Genomic DNA, 20,565 nt, shown 5'->3' on the forward strand with positions numbered 1-20,565 from the left:
ACAATAATCTGGACAAACTAAGACATTTTGCAAACGTTTAACCATGGCAGAACCCCAAAAACTAGAAAAAAGAAGAGAAAGACAGGCAGAGTGATAAAAAGGATAAATAGAAATATTAATTTAGAATTACAGATGACTTATTTAAGCGCAATAGCCCAAATAAATGTCATACAATAATAATATTAACAATCATAATAATAATTTAAATGATGAAAATGTATAACCTATCCCAATCCTGACATAGCTGCGTTTAAACAGCGCAAACATTACTCCTTATAGTTATGCCATATTAGACGGTTCTGTGTGAATAACTGAAGACGCTCCTTTAATGCATTCGCACATTATATTAAATTATTTTAAATTAGACGCCCCATCCATAACCAACCTTAAATCATACCTGAACACTGTTTAACAGTTCCAAGTAAACTGTTTTGTGACATCCTGATAAAATCTCTCTGGTTTTGAAAATCTTTGTTCGTAATTGTTCTTAGCCCTGTCAATGTTTATCTATTTTGTATTATTATTATAATATTTCCTCTCCTGTTTCTCTTACGTTTATATTCTTTAGCTGTCAATATAATACTTCGCGTCTATGGAAGAAAGAGTCAATAAAGATAGACAATGTTTAACATCATATTCATCAAAAGACGGTTTATGTGCAAGTAACCGCACCGGTCCGAGCAGGTAACGAGCCAGCATGGGAGACAAGCTCCGATAAGATTGCAGAACGTCTGTCCCTGGATCCGAGGAGTGAGCTTTACGCGATCACCAGCTGGCTTCCGTTACATAAGGGCAAATATAGATGACTAAAACCTCATTTACTCATTTTACTCATACTTTTTATTATTTATAATGTCCAAGGCATTGATATCAAAATTAAATGCTACTTTTTTGCCTCTATTAGCCTTTTTCTCGCCTGTTTACTGGGTTAAAAATCTTACATTATTCCATCTCCACCTGCTGGTGAAAGCTAGAGCAGCTGGCGATCTTCAATCTGCAATCTATTGCTTCTCCTGCAGTTCCCGGATGTAATGTTGAATTTTATCAGTCGAATTTGATCCACTGAATTTATGGAAGCGAATATTAGAACTGAAATAAAATGAACTGAAAATGACCTTTTGAATATTATACATCGTATTTTTAAAGGGTATTGAATATTTTTTAAGTGAAATCTGAAAATTGAATATGAATTATTAAATTTTTAAGTATGAAAACGTGTTTGAAATATTTTTCGTTGAAATATTCACAGCTTAAATAAACAGATATGTTAAAATTCAGGACCTAAAAATACAAACCCTGGAATTCAAGTCATTAAAATGCAAGAACTTGTTAATACGGTGTATTATTTTTTTCAGTTTGTGATATTCAACAAGCTTTTTAATTCAAGACTTTAGGCATTGATTTTGTTCCATATGTAGGTCCCACAACGTCATCATTATATTTTACAGGGAAGCCAAAATGCTTTCATTCATGCAATTTGAATGACACGGGAGGCGATCTCTCTGCGATTGTTATAAATGTTGGATTAACCTACAAGTTCAAAAAAAGTTATTAATCTACGGGTCACGCGCATTCCGAACCGTGGGTTGTGATCCGTATCGATCACGGATCAACAGTGATCCGTTACACCCCTAGTGACTAACGTCACAAATAAATAAATACAAATGAATTCTATTAAGATGTTGCTAACATTTGAAAATAACTTTATTATATATTTAAAATACCTATTTAGAGAAATAAGATAAACATCATCAAAACACACGAGGCACTTGTGACTTTATTTAACATTTGCATTATTTTAATTTTTTTTTAAATGTTTCCTAAAAATAAATGTATTTCCCATCTGATATCCAATGGGGAGAAAAAAAATAAGAATAAGTTCAGCAGACGGTATATTAGAACTCGAGTTGATGATCAATCGCGTCAAAACATGTTGCTGTGCATTACAAGCTACACCACTGGCGCTATTTAGTTATGTTGTCTCTGTCGGTCAGACATCACTTGTCTGACAAAATTTGTGTAAATGGCTTATTCCATCAATGTGTGTTATTAACCATTGGTTAATCAGGCCCTGGATAGTGTACAATCTTTAATAGTTTTAACTTTTCACTAATATGGAAATCATTAATATTAGCATTTTTTAGACTCTTAAATTAAACATTAACATTTTAAAGTGTGGTTTTCAATTAGGACATTTCTTTTTATTATTATTATTATTTAAATGTTATTTGTTGACATTTATAATGTCTTGTCATCAAATCATCATTCATGACTTAATTTTTTTGTGTTAAATTAAACTCCTTTTTGCATCTTAACATTTTATACACTATGCTTATAATGAAACAATAACTGGGGACTACCTGCAGTAAGAAAAAACATGTACAAAACTTTGGTACCTTTGATGTCACTGATGTACCTCCACGTAAGCATGTCTTTATCCTTCCCCAACCTCACATGATGAGCAGCATCTTTCAAAGGATTTAATCCTCTGCTTTGACTCTTACCACCATTCATTCACTGTTAAAATATTATATAAGGTTAAACTTCACAGTTTATAATATCAATACAATACCACATATGCAAAGCAGTATTAATATATGTGACGTAGTGTAAAATTCTCTAAAGAAGACCAAAACAGAAAATAGTAATATAGTTATCAAATTTCATAATACAGTTATCACATTTCAAACCATTTAACAAAATATAAGTTAGTAGTGCACTATTTTGACAATTTGATCAAATAAAGTTATTTAACTTGGGTAAGTTAACCTCTTTTCATAATAAAAGTTCATTTATTCAAATGTACAGTTTAACTGAACACAAGTTTATCACAAAAAAACATTAGAAAAAATAAAACCACACATTTACATTACTAAATTCAAACATTTTGTTCAATCATGCTTAATAATTCAAGTTTAGTAAATTGTTTCTACGTCATATTTATGTTTAATATACCTTGTTACCATGTTATTTATACCATATTCGAATGGTCATTGCTTCTCACATAAAAGTATGTGTAGAAAAAAAATCACAGTTACATAGTGCATCTATCATAACGTTACATCTCATGGAATCAGACGGCGAATTGTTTACCGCGGAGGAGTGAGCTCTACCCGGTTCTGGGTTAAATCGACACCGGCGCTTCCGAGCCAGATACAGGCCGAGCGCGTGCTATTATTAGCAAATACACATTTTGAAGAACTACGTCTGATGCTGCCATTACAAACACCTATTTCTAACGTTTATTTGTTCTCATCTTCTGTTCCCAGTCACTAATTATTATTGTCTAAAACAGTACGCGCCGGATATAAATATATAAATAAACTTGCTATTTTGAATAACAAGTGGAATAATACAGTACATATAATAATAAATAATTGATAGATTAGATTAGTAAATAGATTACATTGCGACTGCTGCAATTTGCGCTTTAATGTTTAGCTGGTCAACTGTATGGTATGGAAATGTTACATACCTACTATATGAACCCGTCTCATACAGCTGCCATTGCAAGGCTCAGACACTTTGTAGAGAGGAATTTAACACAACTGCCTCTAGGAGTCGCCAATGGAAATAAAACAGACACGCACAAAAAATGTGCGTACGCCTGCCAGAAAGCTGCCGTGAAGCTGCGCACATTCCCACGTTCAGTTCATCGTTAGTAAATCCAAACGTGAGCAATTCTGAGCGTGAAACCTGGCGTACGCAAAGTTTTTGTGCGAACGCAGCGTTGATACATGAGGCCCCAGATCTACACACACATTACCGTTTTTTAGTCAAAGTAAGGACCAGTTCTACACACACATTACCGTTTTTTAGTCAAAGTAAGGACCAGTTCTACACACACATTACCAGTTTTTAGGCAACGTGGGGATCAGATCAGCACCCTTACTAATATTAAATTTTAAACCTCAATCAAGTAATTTGACAGTAAACTGCTTTAGAATTTTCATTTGAAGAGCAGGTCAGTTTATAAAAAATGTAATTTGAATACAGAAGGAACCTCAAGATCCAAACAGGAAATGGTCCAGAATAGATTTAATAAATGTTATATTTATTATAAATAATTTCCACAAAACCTTTAAACACAAAAAAAACAGTAAACACAAAATCCATGAAACTCTCTTGCTTGTCTAAAAGCAGTTCTCATTGGGTATAACAAGCTTCCACATAACTCTTCCATGTCTGCGTGCACATTTAGTTAAGTGCAATAGCAAATAATATTAAACGGTTAGTTCACCTCAAAATGAAGATTCTTTTATTAATTCCTCTCCTTCAAATTGTTTCAATCCCTTGCTGTCTATGGAGGATGAGGAGTTCTTGCACTTCATCTAAGTTATCTTCCTTTGAGTCTGAAGAAGAATGAAGGTCTCAGGGGATTAGAGTGAGATGAGGGCAAGTAATTAATAATATAATGTACATTTTTGGGTAAACTCTTAAAACCCACCAGTATGTTCTATTTCTGTTTCTGTCGTATTTTAACTATTTGAAAAAAAAAACATTAAAAATATTTTAAAATATATTAATAAAGAACTGAACCCCACAAATGCAAAACCTTCATCATATAACCAAGCCACCAAAACTCCAAATAGACATCATTTGTTAAGCATTAACTCTACATTAATAGTAAGCAGTTTATAAACACAGCTAGATGCTCTATTGTTGACTTATAAGCATGTGTAATGTGCTCAATTTTTGTGTTTTCATACTTTGTTTATAATTCATTTTTCATAACTAAATGAAGTATTGCATTATTTACAAACTGTCTAAGAATAATTGGTGTTTTTTAAGATCATTAAGAATGAGTAAATAAATGATTAAAAAACTATATAAATGAACATTTATACATTTACTATTCAGGCATATAATCAGGGCTAAAAAAAAAAGAAAAAAAAAAAGAAAATCCAATCGGTTCCCTCTACACACAGCCCCACTCCTTGGTATCGAGCGCAGGCCCGGCCCTACATTTAGATGTTGTATAATATGAAATAGCAGTAAAAATTATGAAAATTGTTATGAAATAGTTTTTCAGTCATGTAGCCTAATACAAATATTTAGTACACTGCACAGTGCAATTATTATTTAAATTTATTATATCCATTATTATTAATATTAGTAAAATCTTTTTAAAAAATTTACTTTAGGCTATACTGCTATTTGCTCATGCAAAATTAAACACCAGAAAATATATCGTAGGCCTATATTAAGAGCTAAATTACAGTTAGCATCATAATTAGTTCAATTATGTGCTGTAGGCTATTGATTGACCAACACCCCCTGTATACAGTTTACACACTGCAGGTCTACAGTTCTGATGTGTATTTTGAATTACTTGTTTTAAATGACAGTAAGACATGCTATATTTAGTTTTTATAGTAAAATATACATTATAATCCAGTACAAAGTAAAATAATATTTATTAGTGGCCTATTGGCAGCGTATAGCCGTTAAGCTTATAGTCTAAGCATGTAATTTATTTATTATTAACATAAATTACAAACTAGCATCCTTATGATTTTATTTCGTTTCTGTATATTTTTATCAAACGAAAAATGCAATGATTTATACTTTGGTTTTAATTTTATTAGAAATTTAATAGCCGTTTAGGCAACACTACTTCTACATGTCATTGGCTCTGATTGCGTTTTTTACAGATAACCTATTTACAAAGATTTTTATTAAACAAGTGCACTACCACAAGATATTTTTGTAGGTGTAAAAATCTAAAAAGTATCATTATCATATTCTTGCCTTATTCATCTTTAATATAAATTTAAAATTTAACACATTCATTGATTAAACTAGGGATGCTAACGATTACTCGATTGATTTATTGTCGGTAACCCTTTAAAACCGATAGACCTTATCGATGACCGATTAAGCATGGGCATTTAATAAGTTATGCTTTGCTCTTTGAGATGCGTCCACGATTTCACACATTACATAATCAAGTGTGCGCAGTTTAGGCTACGTTACCCTATGGAGTCGTGCACTCTCTTGACTTTGCATATTGGTTATGCACATATTGGTCATACCTATTATGCTCAGATCTCGTTTATCCGCTGGTGCTGCCATTAATCCGCTGGTCAAGTAATCAAAAAGTAGGCTACATGACGTTTAATTATGGGCAGGTTATTAAGACCAAACATTGGTTGTGCAAACTGTATTACGTTCTCTAAAATTTTAAAGTGTTTTAAGCTACATTATCTTTTATAGACTGGCATAGGCCTAAATACGCATCACGGCCAGACATTTATAGTTTATATAAAAACGAGCGTCACCGTCGCATTTGTTCACATGCTTTAAATTAATGCTTTTTGTCTCCCAAAAATAATATAATAAAGAGAACGATAAAATAACATTATTAACCGTTTAACTGTAAACATTTCTGTTCAGAACGATTAAAGTTGATCTTTTTTTTTCGGTTTTCGTTTCTGTTCCTGAAAAATGTCATTTGATTCTGTTTTTCGTTTCCGTTCCTTGAACCGGTTTGGAGCCCTGCATATAATACGTTTTTCTGCATGTTAAATAATGCTTTATAAACTCAACTTCATGCAGTTTTGTGAGCTAATCTAAAGTGAGGACTATTGATGCTTTATAAATCCCTTATAAATGAAAATTAAAATCTCAGCTATATTCTACACAGAAAAAAAGAAATAAATTAAAAGGGGGAGTGATTTATAGCTTTATATATATATATGGTGAAGCAGTGGCGCGGTAGGTAGTGCTGTCGCCTCACAGCAAGAAGGTCGCTGGGTCACTGGTTTGAACCTCGGTTCAGTTGGCATTTCTGTGAGAAGTTTGCATGTTCTCCCTGCATTCGTGTGGGTTTCCTCCGGGTGCAAAGGCACAGTCCAAAGACATGCTACAGGTGAATTGGGAAGGCTAAATTGTCCCTAGTGTATGAGTGTGACAGGCCCATATGACAGGCTGGCCGGAAGGTGTAAAAAAGTCGTTATCATATGGACAAGTCTAAAACTGAAGGACTTGTTCCAAAAAGAGCCGACCCCGCAATCATACGGGACTAAGGCCAAAGAAGATATATATATATATTTTTTTTTTTCCATTAATTTCAAGATACACAAATGAAACTATCTAATGAAAAATAAATCTTTGCAATCTTATCAAAATATAAAATTACTGTACAGTGCAAACATCACAGAAACACTGAAATGAATCTTGTCATATTGTTAATTGTTGTTTTGAAATGATGTTGTATTTTTATTTTGCAATGTTTAAACTTTACAGAATTTTTAAAATAAGATTGCAAAGATTTATTGTTCATTAGATACTGAGCCTTAAATTGACATTTATAAGGGATTTATCAACTATAAACAGTCCTTAGGTCACAAAACTGCATGAAGTTGTGTTATTATAGCATTTACTAACACACATGGTTACAATTACTATATGCCTGAATATAACATGTATAAATGCTCATTTGAATAGTTTATTAATCATTTAATAACTCATTCTGAATTATCTTAAAAACCACCAACTACTCTTATATACAAATAGTTTGTAAATAATGCAATACATAATATAGTAATGAAAAATGAATCAGTAACAAAGCATGAAAATACAATTAAGTCAAGTCAAGAATACAGCGTTTGAAGCTGTATTTATAAACTGCTTCCTAAAGTCTATTAATGTAGAGTTAGTGCTAAACTAATGATGTATAGTGTATACTTACTATAAAAGTGTTATTCAGATTTTTTATCTAAAGAGCCGAGATTCAGTTTTTAATATAAAAATCCAAAGCTGATCTCTGGTTTTTAGAGCCAATGGTTCAGCTTTCACCACAGCATGTACTTCCTGTTTGCTCCAGGATCTTCTCTTTATGGGACCTATGGGTGGTTAAAATATAAAAAAGTGGTTTTAGTTGCATAAATGTTCAGTCATTTTTACAACATGTGCTGTTATGTTAGTTTAATATTGTGATAGAAAATGCTAGAAAAATATGTCTTGCCTATTATTAAAAATACTTAAGATGGAGATGGATTAAAAAATACTTCCTATTAACTTCAAATCTGGTTAATGGGGTTACACTTTATTCCATAGTCCAGTTTAGACATTCTTCTAACTATGCGTAACTCTGCAACTACGTTAATTATCTCACCGTAAAGTATTATGTATTAGAGTATTTCAATAAGACTAACGCTCATCTGATTATCAGTAGAGTATTAGCAGACTGTTAGCTCAAGTTTAGCTCAAAACACTACACTGTAACAGATATCTGTTCATTACCAGTTCCTGTATTTTGTGATTTACAAGTGTTTTTTTTTTTGTTTGTTTTTTTGTGGTGGTGAATTGCATTATGGGATGTTGATCTCTGCTCTGTGCACTTTTGATGTTGAAAATTCAACTCTACAGTTTAACAAAGTGACTTTTACTGACATTTTAGTAGTTTGAAATAATATAATGTATAAGAAATAATATATAGAGATAAATAAGTCTTTAGAATAACAGAAAATGTACCGGCAGTTTATTACAAGGTTTCTGTAGCATAATATACAACAACAACCCAAACAAAAAGTCACTTTTTTTTACTTTTTAAGATTAAAAGTTGTTGGAAGAAAGATCAAGATCCCATAATGCAATTCAAAAGCAGAAACAAACAGATTTCATAAAAACAAATTATGAAAAACTGCTAATTTAATTATTATTACTTATTTTTATTAATTTTAGAGTGTAGAGTATTAGCTGACAGTTAAGGTTACCTCAATAAAACCAACTCTCATTGGTCTCAGTAAATAGTACAGCAGACTGTTAGGTTACGCTCAAAATTAGTACAATATGACTAATTCTTATATAAATTTAGTAGAGCATTAGCAGTGTTGATTCTAACAGACAGTCTAATGGCTGTTAGTTGACAAGTAGTTGCAGTTACTTGTAGTTAGTAGTTAGTAGTAGTAGTAAAGTAAATTATCAAAATAAAGTGTAACCAGATATGCAATTAGTATATTTTTCCAAAGTATTTAGCAATATTGTTTAACTAACATGAAATGAGACATCAAGTGCAACTGTACTGAAATCATCATGGAAGTAATGTGCTTCTGTCCTGTTTTACCCTACATGTTATGTAAATGAGCTTGTGCATTTGGACTTGTACAATAAAACAAGTCAGTCACAAATTAACTTTAATGATCATACCTCTCTTTTTTGTGAATGCTGGGTCTGCATCACTATCTTCACAGACACTGTACCATGGTGATGATACTTGAGGGGACTCTGAAAGTAAAAATCAAGTCTGAGAGTTGACTTCTCTGCATAAAGCTTACCAAAATATTTATTTGATTTTGTGTTGTTCTTTTTAATGGGTAAAAGCGTGTGATGGTAGCTTAAAAATAGTTTTCAAACATAGCACATACATATCATGATAAAAATAAACATTCTGAAAAAAGAAAAAATCTGATTAGAAAAATAAATAATATTTTTACCTTTTAGATTGGACTTCACCTCCTCCAAAATCACGATCCACTGTAACTTTCTCTGAATGTAAAAACCCACACAAAAATACATCATTTAAAACAATATGGTATATGTTTGCAAATACAAATGTGTATATAACATCCAGAAAATCTGGCACTGTATTACATGTTTGTGTGTAAACCCACGATTTGATCAAGATTCCCCCCTTTAAAATCTGCTGAGCGTCTGTTTTCAAGTCCCAGAAAAACTGAGTTGTGGGAACAGAGCAGTTCTCTTCTGCAGTCATACAGTCATAACACACACATACATATGAAGAGTTTGGTTGCAAAATGCGATAAACGGCATTTTTTGACATTTGGATTTTATTATTGGAAATCACTGTTCAGATGTACCTTAATCTATGTGTGAATTGCTGCCATTAATAACATTTAAGAATGCACATTTTAGGCCAAGTACAAAACGTATTTTTTTTTCACAAAACGCAATATCCGTCAGACCAGTTTCTTTACAAAGTGCGATATAACAGTTAGAGAGCGTTCAGGATGCGGCGCGAGCTCAGCATCCCCTGGGAAGAGAGTCATTACCGGTGAAGTGCTCAGAGTTTGCTCATTGATTTAGCGATAGAAGATGAAGTCTTCAACTTCACAAAAAATTATAAAAAGGCCACAAAAGTGGACCAGAATAAGATACGTCTGCGTCAACAATACACAAATGCAGCAGGGAACGAGTCTCCGCTGATGTCAAGAGAAGGCCTAGGAGCGCCTTTTTTCCTACTCCCTATCACAAGATACCTGTCTGCAAGTGTTCTTTATAAGTTTATTTTTTAAATAATTTCTTAAATGTAGCTGAGTAGCCTATCTGAAGATTTATTTATGTGGTTGCACCTATTATTTAAAATTAATTCTTGTTGTTGTTGATTTATTACAAAGGAACTTAAAGGGCACATGTTGTTATGGAGAAAACGGTTTAGCTTTTTCACAACCAAATAAATAAGCTATTATTATTATTACAGTGAAATAATTCATTAAATATGACATAGCGAGGCAAGTTTGTGTCACGGACTCAGCTCCGCCCGCTCTAATCATACAGGTTTGGTTTTCTGCAGCGGTGTGGAAGGAGCCGCCCCCCACTCTTTCTGTACCAAGCTAAAGGTCATTTATCTAACTAACTTAATCTTACTTATCAAACAAAACATTGATTCACTAGCTTTTGGTAATGGTATTAATGTAGTATAATATAGCCTAAGGTGGATGTAGCGTTTTGCAAAAAAAAAAAAAAAAAGTTATGTTATGTTATGTTGTGTACATTCTGGCCAAATCTAACTTAGAATCTTATTATTATTAATCAATCTTTGCATATATTATTCCATGTTTGACAATGTGGGTTGGATTAATATGTAGCATTTTGGCATGTCTTTTTTTACTTAATTATAGACATAAAATTAAATAAAAAATATCCTGGATTTGAAAATATTGTGTTCCTGGCCTTCACTGAGCTCAAGTTATAGTTTAATGTACAAAAATTGTGAATGAACTTGACTGTTGATGTCCTGAAAAATAATGTCAAAATTACCAACATTTTTTTAAATGGATATATCTCGTTCTGCAATGAAACTCTTTATATACAGTTGAAGTCAGAATTATTAGCCCCCCTGAATTATTAGACAGCTTGTTTATTATTTCCCCAATTTCTGTTTAACGGAGAGAAGATTTTTTTCAACACATTTCTAAACATAATAGTTTTAATAACTATTTCTAATAATCATTTCTAATAATGGACTTATTTTCTCTTTGCCATGACGACAGTAAATAATATTAGACTAGATATTCTTTAAGACACTTCTATACAGCTTAAAGTGAAATTTAAAGGCTTCACTAGGGTAATTAGGTTAACTAGACAGGTTAGGGTAATTAGTCAAGTTATTGTATAATGATGGTTTGTTCTGTAGATTATCGAGAAAAAAATATAGCTTAAAGAGGCTAATAATTTTGTCCCTTAAACGGTGTTTAAAAAAATGTAAATTGTTTTTATTCTAGTCAAAATAAAACAAATAAGACTTTCTCCAGAAGAAAAAAATATTATCAGACACACTGTGAAAATTTCCTTGCTCTGTTAAACATCGTTTAGGAAATATTTAAAAAAGAAGAGAAAAATTCCAAGGGGTCTAATAATTCTGACTTCAACTGTGTGTATATATATATATATATATATATATATATATATATATATATATATATATATATATATATATATATATATATATATATATGAAAGTATATACAGTTGAAGTCAGCCCACCTTTTTAAAACTTTTTTACAAATATTTGCCAAATGATGTGTAACAGAGCAGGGAATTTTTTCATAGTATTTCTGATAATATTTTTTTCTTCTGGAGAAAGTCTTATTTGTTTTATTTCAGCTAGAATAAAAGCAGTTTTAATTTTTTATGAACCATTTTAAGGTCAATATTATTATCCCTCCAATAACTTGCCTAGTTACCCTAATTAACTTAGTGAAGCCTTTAAATGTCACTTTAAGCTGTATAGAAGTGTCTTGAAAAATATCTAGTCAAATAATTTTTACTGTCATCATGGCAAAGAGAAAATAAATCAGTTATTAGAGATGAGTTATTAACACTGTTATGATTAGAAATGTGTTTAAAAAATCTGCTTTCCATTAAACAGAAATTTAGTACAAGAAATAAACAAGGGGGCTAATAATTCTGACTTTAACTGTATATAATTAAAAATGTATATTTTATATATAATTTTATAAATATCTTATAAATATATTTTATATATTTTTATATATAATTTATAATTTTTATTTTGAAAAATATAATTTAGACAGTAGTACTCAAGGGTCCAGGGGTCTGTTCTTCGGACCTCGCTTAAATAATCTAAGAATATATTACAGATCCTGGATCTTTTAATCTTGATAACTCATCTTAGGCTAATTTGGTTCTTCAAAAAAGTTTGCGAATCAGATTAAACTGATCTGAGAGGTGTTGTGACTGTGTGTTGTGACAGATCTATCGATCCTCAAAATCATTATCAGCAATACAACGATTGGCTGACGGCACAGCAGCTTGATGACATCTGATTAATGCACAGTTATCAAAATTACATGAAATCCGTAGTAAACGGTTCGTTGAATCTGATATGCAATAACAGAGTTGTGAGTTACGTGTTGGAGCAGAGCAGTTCTCTTCCTCTGTCATATGGTCATCCTTCAATAAAAGCTGAATATAAAAAATATATATTAGTTAGACAGCAGTACTCAAGGGTCGCGGTCCCCACTATGTCAGACCTTACTGTGTGTGTATTGAGGACTAAGTGTGTTTCACAGCTTCTCTAACATGCCTCTGGTCCCCACAATGTTACACTAGTGCATGGGTTCACCAATTAGGACACACACTCTATTTCATTTCTAGATTTTGATTAAGAAAATAATTACAATTAAATGCACTACTACTACAACAACAACTACTACAACTACTACTACTACTACTAATAAAAATAACAACAACATTAAACACACCTCATCAGAGTTGTGGGTCACGTGCTGGAGCAGAGCAGTTCTCTTCCTCTGTCATATGGTCATCCTTCAATATAAGCTGAAAATAAAAAAATTTATATTAGTTAGACAGCAGTACTCAAGGGTTCCGGTCCCCACAATGTCAGACCGTACTGAGTGTGTATTCAGGACTAAGTGTGTTTCACAGTTTCTCTAACATGCCTCTGGTCCCCACAATGTTACACTAGTGCATACGTTCACCAATTAGGACACACACTTCTACTTCTACTACTACTACTAATAATAATTATTATTATTATTAAATTTAAACACACCTCATCAGAGGGTTGTGGGTCTCCTACTGGAGCAGAGCAGTTCTCTTCTTCTCGTCATATGATCATACTTCAATGAAAGCTGAATATAAAAAACACAAAATAATAATTAGACAGTAGTACTCAGGGCTCCTGGTCCCCACTATGTCAGACCGTACTGTGTGTGTATTGAGGACTAAGTGTGTTTCACAGCTTCTCTAACATGCCTCTGGTCCCCACAATGTTACACTATTGCATATGTTCATAAATTAGGACACACACTAAGTTAAATAATTACAATTAAATGCACTACTACAGCAACAACATCTACTACTACTACTACTACTACTACTACTAATAATAATAATACTAATAAACATACCTCATCAGAGAGTTGTCGGAGCAGTTTTCTTCTGCAGTCATATGGGCATCCTTCAATGAAAGCTATTTAAAAACAGCTTTGTTATACAAGTCATGTCATGACTATAAAGCTTTCATGACAGTCTTATGAACCCCCCTTTAAAGTAAAGCATTACCCAATTAATTAAACTTTTTTACCCATTAAGACAAGAAGAAGATATTAAGAGATTGATTTCATTATCTCTTATGGATGATGCAAACTCTTTATTTTTGAACAGATTTACCCTTAATCTATATTAACATTAAAAAACTCTTAGCTTTGCTGAATGTATTAAGGATTAATGTATTAAGTAATCAAAATGTCAAACCTTTCTCCAAGGCCAATCACATGCGCCATAGTCAAACGTTATTTCCTCTCCAAAGAAAATATCCCTGATTGCAAAAAGGCACAAATGAGGTTTTCTCTGAACAACGATCTTATTGACAGTGCAGTTAGGGTGCAGATCGTCCTCATGATCGGCATCAATGCTGCAAAACTAAGAGAAAAGAGCAAGCAACATTTTAATTATGCCCTCTCATAGCAATAAAAAGCTAAACTATGGCATGAATACAAACAGAATGAATATAATATATACATGTACATTTGAATGGGGAAAACACTTAACCACCTGTTCTTGTTTTACCATATAAAGTCAAACATAAAGACAGTATTTTTATTATATCTCATATATGCTTTGCTTCCACAAGCTCTATCATTTGTACTCAACCACAAAACTTCCTTTAATAAATGTGGACAACGCAAACTCTGACCTAAAAGATTTAATGAAATGTGTAGGGTTCAAAAACTACAAAAACCTCACATTAGCATCCTCTCTGTGTGTGAATTATAAATACAGTAAACCTTTTGAAGTGGATCAGAACCTTTCCTCAATGTTGTTCTAATACTATTGAACACCTGTTCTTCTTTCTTAGGACAGTTTTAAAGAACTTTTTTTCCACTTTAATTGTTTACAGGTCACACTTTACAATCAGGTTTTATTAGTTAATGTACTACTACTTACTAACATGACCTAGTAATGAACAATGCATGTACAGCATTTATTAATCAGTTTAACATTTACTAATTACTAATGCATTATTCAAATCTACATTCATGCTTGTACCAGTAATAATGCATTGCAATAATTAATGCATTGTGCGTGTTCAACTAGTAATGAACAACTTTATTTTCATTTACTAAAGTTAACAAACATGAACAAATACTGTAATAAAGTATTATGTATTGTTCATGTTAGTAAATGCATTAACCAGCATTAACTAATTTAACCTTATTGTAAAAGGCTACCATTTGACAGCAAATAAATAAATAAAACACACACAGTGAACATTTATGTATTATAATTATTTATCTAAAATAAAACGTTTCTACACGTCATAGAACAATAAATTAAGTACATTTCTAGGACCAGATAGCCCCACATTTTAATTATAACCTCTAACGTTATATTACTACATTAACGTATAAATAGTATATAATAGTGTCATTTCAGGATTAACGTTAAATGTTTAAAGCAATTAACCATTTAAAAAGTACGATACAAGAACTATGAAAACATACCTTAGTAACCTTCTATATATTCGGTTTCCAGTGAATGGGTCTTGTCAGTGGAGCTGGTGATGTGTTTCTCCGCATCTTTTAATGGTTTTATCCTCCGTCGATCCATTTAGCCGCCCGGTGATTGGTGACTGTCTGACCGCGGCTCATGCACTCCACCCCGGCCTCTGACTCACGTAGCACCGGGCAGTTAGCACGTTAGCACATTAGCGCGAGTAACTTTTACTCGTGTAAACAAGTTAAATTACATACCGAACTGTAGTTTGTGTCTTATCAGTGTTATATTAATACGTAATTTGAAACAACATCGATTAAAACACCCAGGAAATTCGTTAAAACATTTAATTAACTATACCTGATAACTGTCAAAATATGCAACATAAGTATTTGTCATATAACCTATTTTATTACATTATGATGGTGAAAAACATTCTAACTTACCCAAAAATTCGAATAATTTGATGATAGATCTTAATTAAGTTGATTAAAGTCGGATTCACTTATGAGATTGCGCATGTGCAGTAGGCAGAGTGTGTGAATTGCGTCAAGCGTGTGTCAGGGTGCAGTACCGCCATCCGACTACAGGAGCGCTATAGAGCAGTGCGCCGACACACACTTACACACTCAATTCAGGTAAATGGTCAAGGTGGGGATCAGTGAAAAAACTGCACTAGGCATATCAGCAACGCCCCCTGAGTCTTTTAAAGGCAAAACATAGTGGGGACCGGGCGATCGGTCCCCACTATGTTTTTGGTCCCCACTTTGTGAGTGTGCTATCATGCTGAGGTCCCCACCATGTAATAAAAACAAACACACACACACACACACACACACACACACACACACACACATATATATATCCATGGGCCACTGTAAAGCAATATGGTTCTGTCATAACGTTTTGAATGAAAATCTGCATTTGGATAAGACACCTTTAGTATAGTTTTGATTTTAAGGCATAATAAAGATCAAATGCAAGTACGAGTGGATTTACATTGAAAATTTCAAACGCATCAAGAAAACCATGTGCTAAGGAAATTTCAAACCATTTGGAACGCACAGAGACGAGCTTTTGTGCAAAAATGAACTTAAAGGTGCCTTTAAAAAAGTGTCAAAGTACTTTTGAAAACAAAAAAGCAAACCCCCAATAGGTGGCAGCAAGAGGCCGCTTTATTTGAGTAAAGCATTGAACGATTCATTCAGCCAAAGAAGCCAATAGGATGAACGGACAGTTGAATCAATCCCTGAATCATCGACTCACCCGAGTCTTCTTGGCGAAGGCCTGAATCGTTCGTGCAGGGAAACGTCGCTGTGTATTATTCAGAGATGGCCAACTGTTCTGCTGTTTATTTTATTATACTTATCGCAATGATTTTACTACTACTATCAATAAAATTAATATTAATAATGATAATATTGCCGGAAGTTGTACAGCGCATGCGTCACGTGTTCATCATCAGCATCCATGACAACCGTCCTGTGGGTGTTGTTTGAATCTCGCTGTGTCGATTGGCATCTGATCTCTGCGTCCTCCGTGACAATTTTTCCAGATTATCGATATTATTGATCGTTGGATACGTCGATTGATCGCCTGCTGTTCCCATCACTCAGGTTTGACCCTTTTTATTACGCTGTGCTTTGTGTTTGTGTTCAGTATGTCTTGTGTTCACTACAGGTTCCAGAGTCGACTCACCTACGACTCGCTCCAGTTTGAAGGCCTCAACATCAGCGCGGGGGAGCTGAAGCGGCAGATCATGAGGAGCAAGAGGCTGAAGTTCTGCCAGCTGAAGATCAGCAACGCCCAGACTGATGAAGGTGAGTTGAGGAAAAGACACTTCAACTGTTCTACGCTAACATTAGATGCGTTACATCAGACACTTCTGGAAGCTGTAAGGTGGTGCTGATGCTGACATGTAGGGATGTTTTGGCTGTTTTAAAAGGCTAATGGCTCTCAAAGTATACCGTGCTCCATAATTATGTGCTGATTCTGATTTTATTTTGCTGTCAGAATACACAGATGATGCTCTCATCCCTAAAAACACGTCGGTCATCATCAGACGGATCCCTGCGGCGGGACTGAAGTCCTCAAACAGAAGATTTGTTGGGTAAGTGCTGTGAAATGAGCACACGCGTCCTCTGTTAGATGTTATATGAAGACTCCTGGTCTGTCCCTGGTGTTTTAGTCACACAAGCTCCTTTGTTTTGCAGACATCAAGCTGGACGCTGGCGTGAACCTTCACCTAGAGCTGATCCTTCACTCCTCTCACTGGAGCAGTTGTTGAAGGTATTGAACAAATGAATAGCACAATAGCAAAACGCAATGTAAAGCACACAATATACGCACACGCACTCAGCTTCTTAGGGAGATTTGAGATTGTTTGAAGGGTTGAGGGTGAAAAAGATTCAAATGTGCAAATGCCTGTGAAACAGACTGAGAATCTGGCTGAGGCAAAGGCGTCAGAGGAGGACAAGCTGAAAGCGGTGATGTACCAGTCCAGCCTGTGCTACTACTCCAGCAGGTGAGCGTTCAGACACTGACAGGTTTGCTTTGTGAGAGATGTCTGAGCTGATTCTCATGGTTCTGATGTTCACTAGTGAGGCCATGAGGCTGCTTGGGATCCCGGGACACCACATTAGGCACTGCCCCACTAATGTGGTAACTGGGTTTTCCAAGCTCACGGTTGCTGTGAACTTGAGCTCTTGTCCTCATCAGTCAGATTGTTTGCTCAGAGTTTGACTGTCACTCCTCAATTCACAGGGCAGCCGCTCCGCGCCGCACAAGCGCATCCGGAAGAGCACAGGGATTCCCCGCAGCTTCCTGTTGGAGGTGGACGACCCAGACCGAAAGGGAGTCATGATAGACGGCAGCGGCCGATACGTCATTCCCATCATAGACGCGTGAGTAAACTGTACTTGGCATAGCCGCATGTTCTAGTGTTTGTCCAAATCTCACATGATGTCTGCTTGTGTGTGTTTGCGCTCGATCTGTTCAGTGAGGCCTATGCTGCTGAGAAGAGAAAGAGGCCGTCCTTCTCCTGCCAGACCGAGCCTTTGCCCTCCTCGTCCTCAGCAGGTGCGGCATCTTCGGTCCGGGACGCCGGAGGGAAACGGTCCCGCTCCCCATCTTCACCAGAGACGCGCGGCGACCAGAAGAGACCACGTCGCTGAGAGACCTTCATCCAAGAGACCTGGAGCCGACGTGTAAATATTGTACATAGTTTATTCATAAAAGATAATAAAGATTATAGCCGCATGAACTGTGTGGACTGGTTAACCTTCACTCCAGCAGTGCAACACACACATACACACACACACACACACACACACACACACACACGAATGAATTCATAAACACAATATCATGAAGTTTTGCTTTAATTTAGGAAAAGAGAAACTCTTCTGGGCTAAAATCTGATGGGTTTTTTTCAGCGTTCTTACTTCAGTCTTTAATGTCAGGTGATCCTTCAAATGTCAGTGTAAAGTGTTGAGTACACTATTAGTGCTCAGTCGTGTTTTTCATAGTTACCAGTGCCGATGGAGTTTTTTGAAGCGTCATATTCTGCTGGAAACGTTTCATTTGAATGGTAATGTCCCATAAGCGGAGGTCTTGTGAGTAACTTCACAAGTCGGTCAAAGTCTACACCGGTGACAAGCTCATCTACTCCCAGAACCTGCTACTCTCTACCTACACGCTGTCAGCTGATGTTTCAAAACCTCAACACTCGCATACAGAACAGCCTCAGCGTCTGCACCACTTATCGGCACTAGCTGCAAGTCTACACCCCCTCTGTCCAGAAGTGAGCACAGCCTCTTGGTACCATCCCAGCAAGCATTTTTTTGGGGTGTTTAAAGGTGCCAACTGACCATCAAAAGTAAAAATGACTCATTTTATCTCATCCCAACAGGGAAACCACCAACAATAAAGAATGAGTTACTATCTGGTGTCATGGCTTTGCAATTAAAACAAGTTTAGTTATAATGGAGGTCATTGGGGGCAAAAACAGCCACTTGAACAATATGAACAATACATAAGGGTTAAAAGTCTAATAGACGGCTTGGTTAAAACCAGGCTAAATCTAGGCTGTCAGTGAGTGTGCACCCCTAACCCCGCCTCTCACAGTGACCTCACTAGCTCCGCTGAGTGCTTTGTGTCTCAGATTGCATGCAAGTCTGCAGCCAGATACTGCTGGAAGCTAGTCATCAAATACACAGGAACGAATGACTACACGTGTCAATCTGTCTATTAAACTATCTAATCTGTCTAGTCAGTCTTTTATTATCTTTTATATGCAAAAATATTCATTCATAAAAACATATGTATATATGAACACTGGGTCAAATAGGGTCCGTGCATTTTAAATCTAATAACAAAAATAACCCAATGTTGGTTTTGTCCATATTTAAATGAACGTGTGTAAACGCACGCTTTGATCAAACCTTTTATTCCCCTTGATGATATTGTGCTTTTTTTTCCCCTCAATGCCCTCCAAAGTTTCAATGTTTGGCCGTGTCTGCCATATCTGTTTTGTTTAAAAAAAAAAAAGGAAAAAAAAGGAATGCATCGGTTCCTGCATGTAGAATTCAGAAATCTCATGGCATTGAAAGAAAACTGGCAGCAGTTGAGTGCCGAGGTCAAAGGTCAGATGAGCAGGCATCACACCTGATAAACACCTGGGGCAACTGTACAGTAAAAAAAACAAAAAAACAACAAGATTAAGAAATATTGCTTTAATTTGAGAGAGACAAAAAAAACTCTTCCGTGTTAAAATTTGATGTTCCTCCAGCGTTCTTACGTCAGTCTTTAATGTCAGGTGATCCTTCAAATGTCAGTGTAAATTGTTGAGTGTACCATTAGTGCTCAGTCGTGTTTTTCATAGTTACCAGTGCCGATGGAGTTTTTTTTTTTAGAGCGTCATATTCTGCTGGAAAAGTTTCATTTTAATGGTAATATGCCATGAGCGGAGGTGTATGAGTAACTTCACAAGTTGACCATAGTCTAGAGCGATGACATGCTCATCTACTCCCAGAACCTGGCAGAACGAAATGTTGCAGCTCGTCCGGTCTTCAATGATGAGCCCAAAAGAGGCCACTTCACAGAGCCGGCCCAAGGCTTAAGAGAACTGAGAGGCAGGACAAGATGGCGGGCTGGACTTGGTTAACTTTAGATTTTACACAAATCTCATTGTTTTGTTTTTCACCTAAAATAGTAATTAAAACATCCAAGATGTGTTTTGCCTCATCAAAATGTGGAATTTGATCAGCAAACTACTCATTCTAAGACAACTATGCCTTGGGCTAAATGACTTGGCTTCAAGTACGATGCCACACGATT

At 34.9% G+C, this 20,565-nt stretch overlaps 1 protein-coding gene and 1 long non-coding RNA gene across 5 annotated transcripts; one reads left to right on the forward strand and one right to left on the reverse strand.

The window, feature by feature from the left end:
- Positions 1-6,207: 6,207 nt before the first annotated feature.
- LOC141375849 (uncharacterized) lies at positions 6,208-15,787 on the reverse strand. Of its 2 annotated transcripts, none has more exons than XR_012384655.1 (10): positions 15,675-15,787; positions 15,237-15,400; positions 13,987-14,154; positions 13,641-13,702; positions 13,283-13,361; positions 12,972-13,047; positions 12,618-12,672; positions 9,441-9,492; positions 9,154-9,231; positions 6,208-7,847 (listed from the first exon to the last, which is right to left on the reverse strand). It is a non-coding gene; the product is annotated as an uncharacterized lncRNA (long non-coding RNA). The 2 variants fall into 2 exon arrangements; XR_012384656.1 differs by having other exon boundaries at positions 15,237-15,404.
- Positions 15,788-16,110: 323 nt separating this feature from the next.
- On the forward strand, positions 16,111-19,758 carry LOC141375846 (E3 ubiquitin-protein ligase RBBP6-like). Of its 3 annotated transcripts, none has more exons than XM_073910818.1 (7): positions 16,473-17,048; positions 17,242-17,338; positions 17,442-17,517; positions 17,664-17,752; positions 17,829-17,889; positions 17,992-18,131; positions 18,227-19,758. In XM_073910818.1, exons 1-7 carry the CDS (start codon positions 16,889-16,891, stop codon positions 18,399-18,401), a joined length of 798 nt encoding a protein of 265 aa, XP_073766919.1. In that variant the 5' UTR covers positions 16,473-16,888; the 3' UTR covers positions 18,402-19,758. The 3 variants fall into 3 exon arrangements, with proteins under 3 accessions (XP_073766921.1, XP_073766919.1, XP_073766922.1); XM_073910821.1 differs by having other exon boundaries at positions 16,680-17,146; XM_073910820.1 differs by lacking the exon at positions 17,829-17,889 and having other exon boundaries at positions 16,111-17,048; positions 18,227-18,495.
- Positions 19,759-20,565: the final 807 nt, after the last annotated feature.

This window comes from Danio rerio, chromosome 8 (genome assembly GCF_049306965.1).
Source record: "Danio rerio strain Tuebingen ecotype United States chromosome 8, GRCz12tu, whole genome shotgun sequence".
Lineage (NCBI taxonomy): Eukaryota > Metazoa > Chordata > Actinopteri > Cypriniformes > Danionidae > Danio > Danio rerio.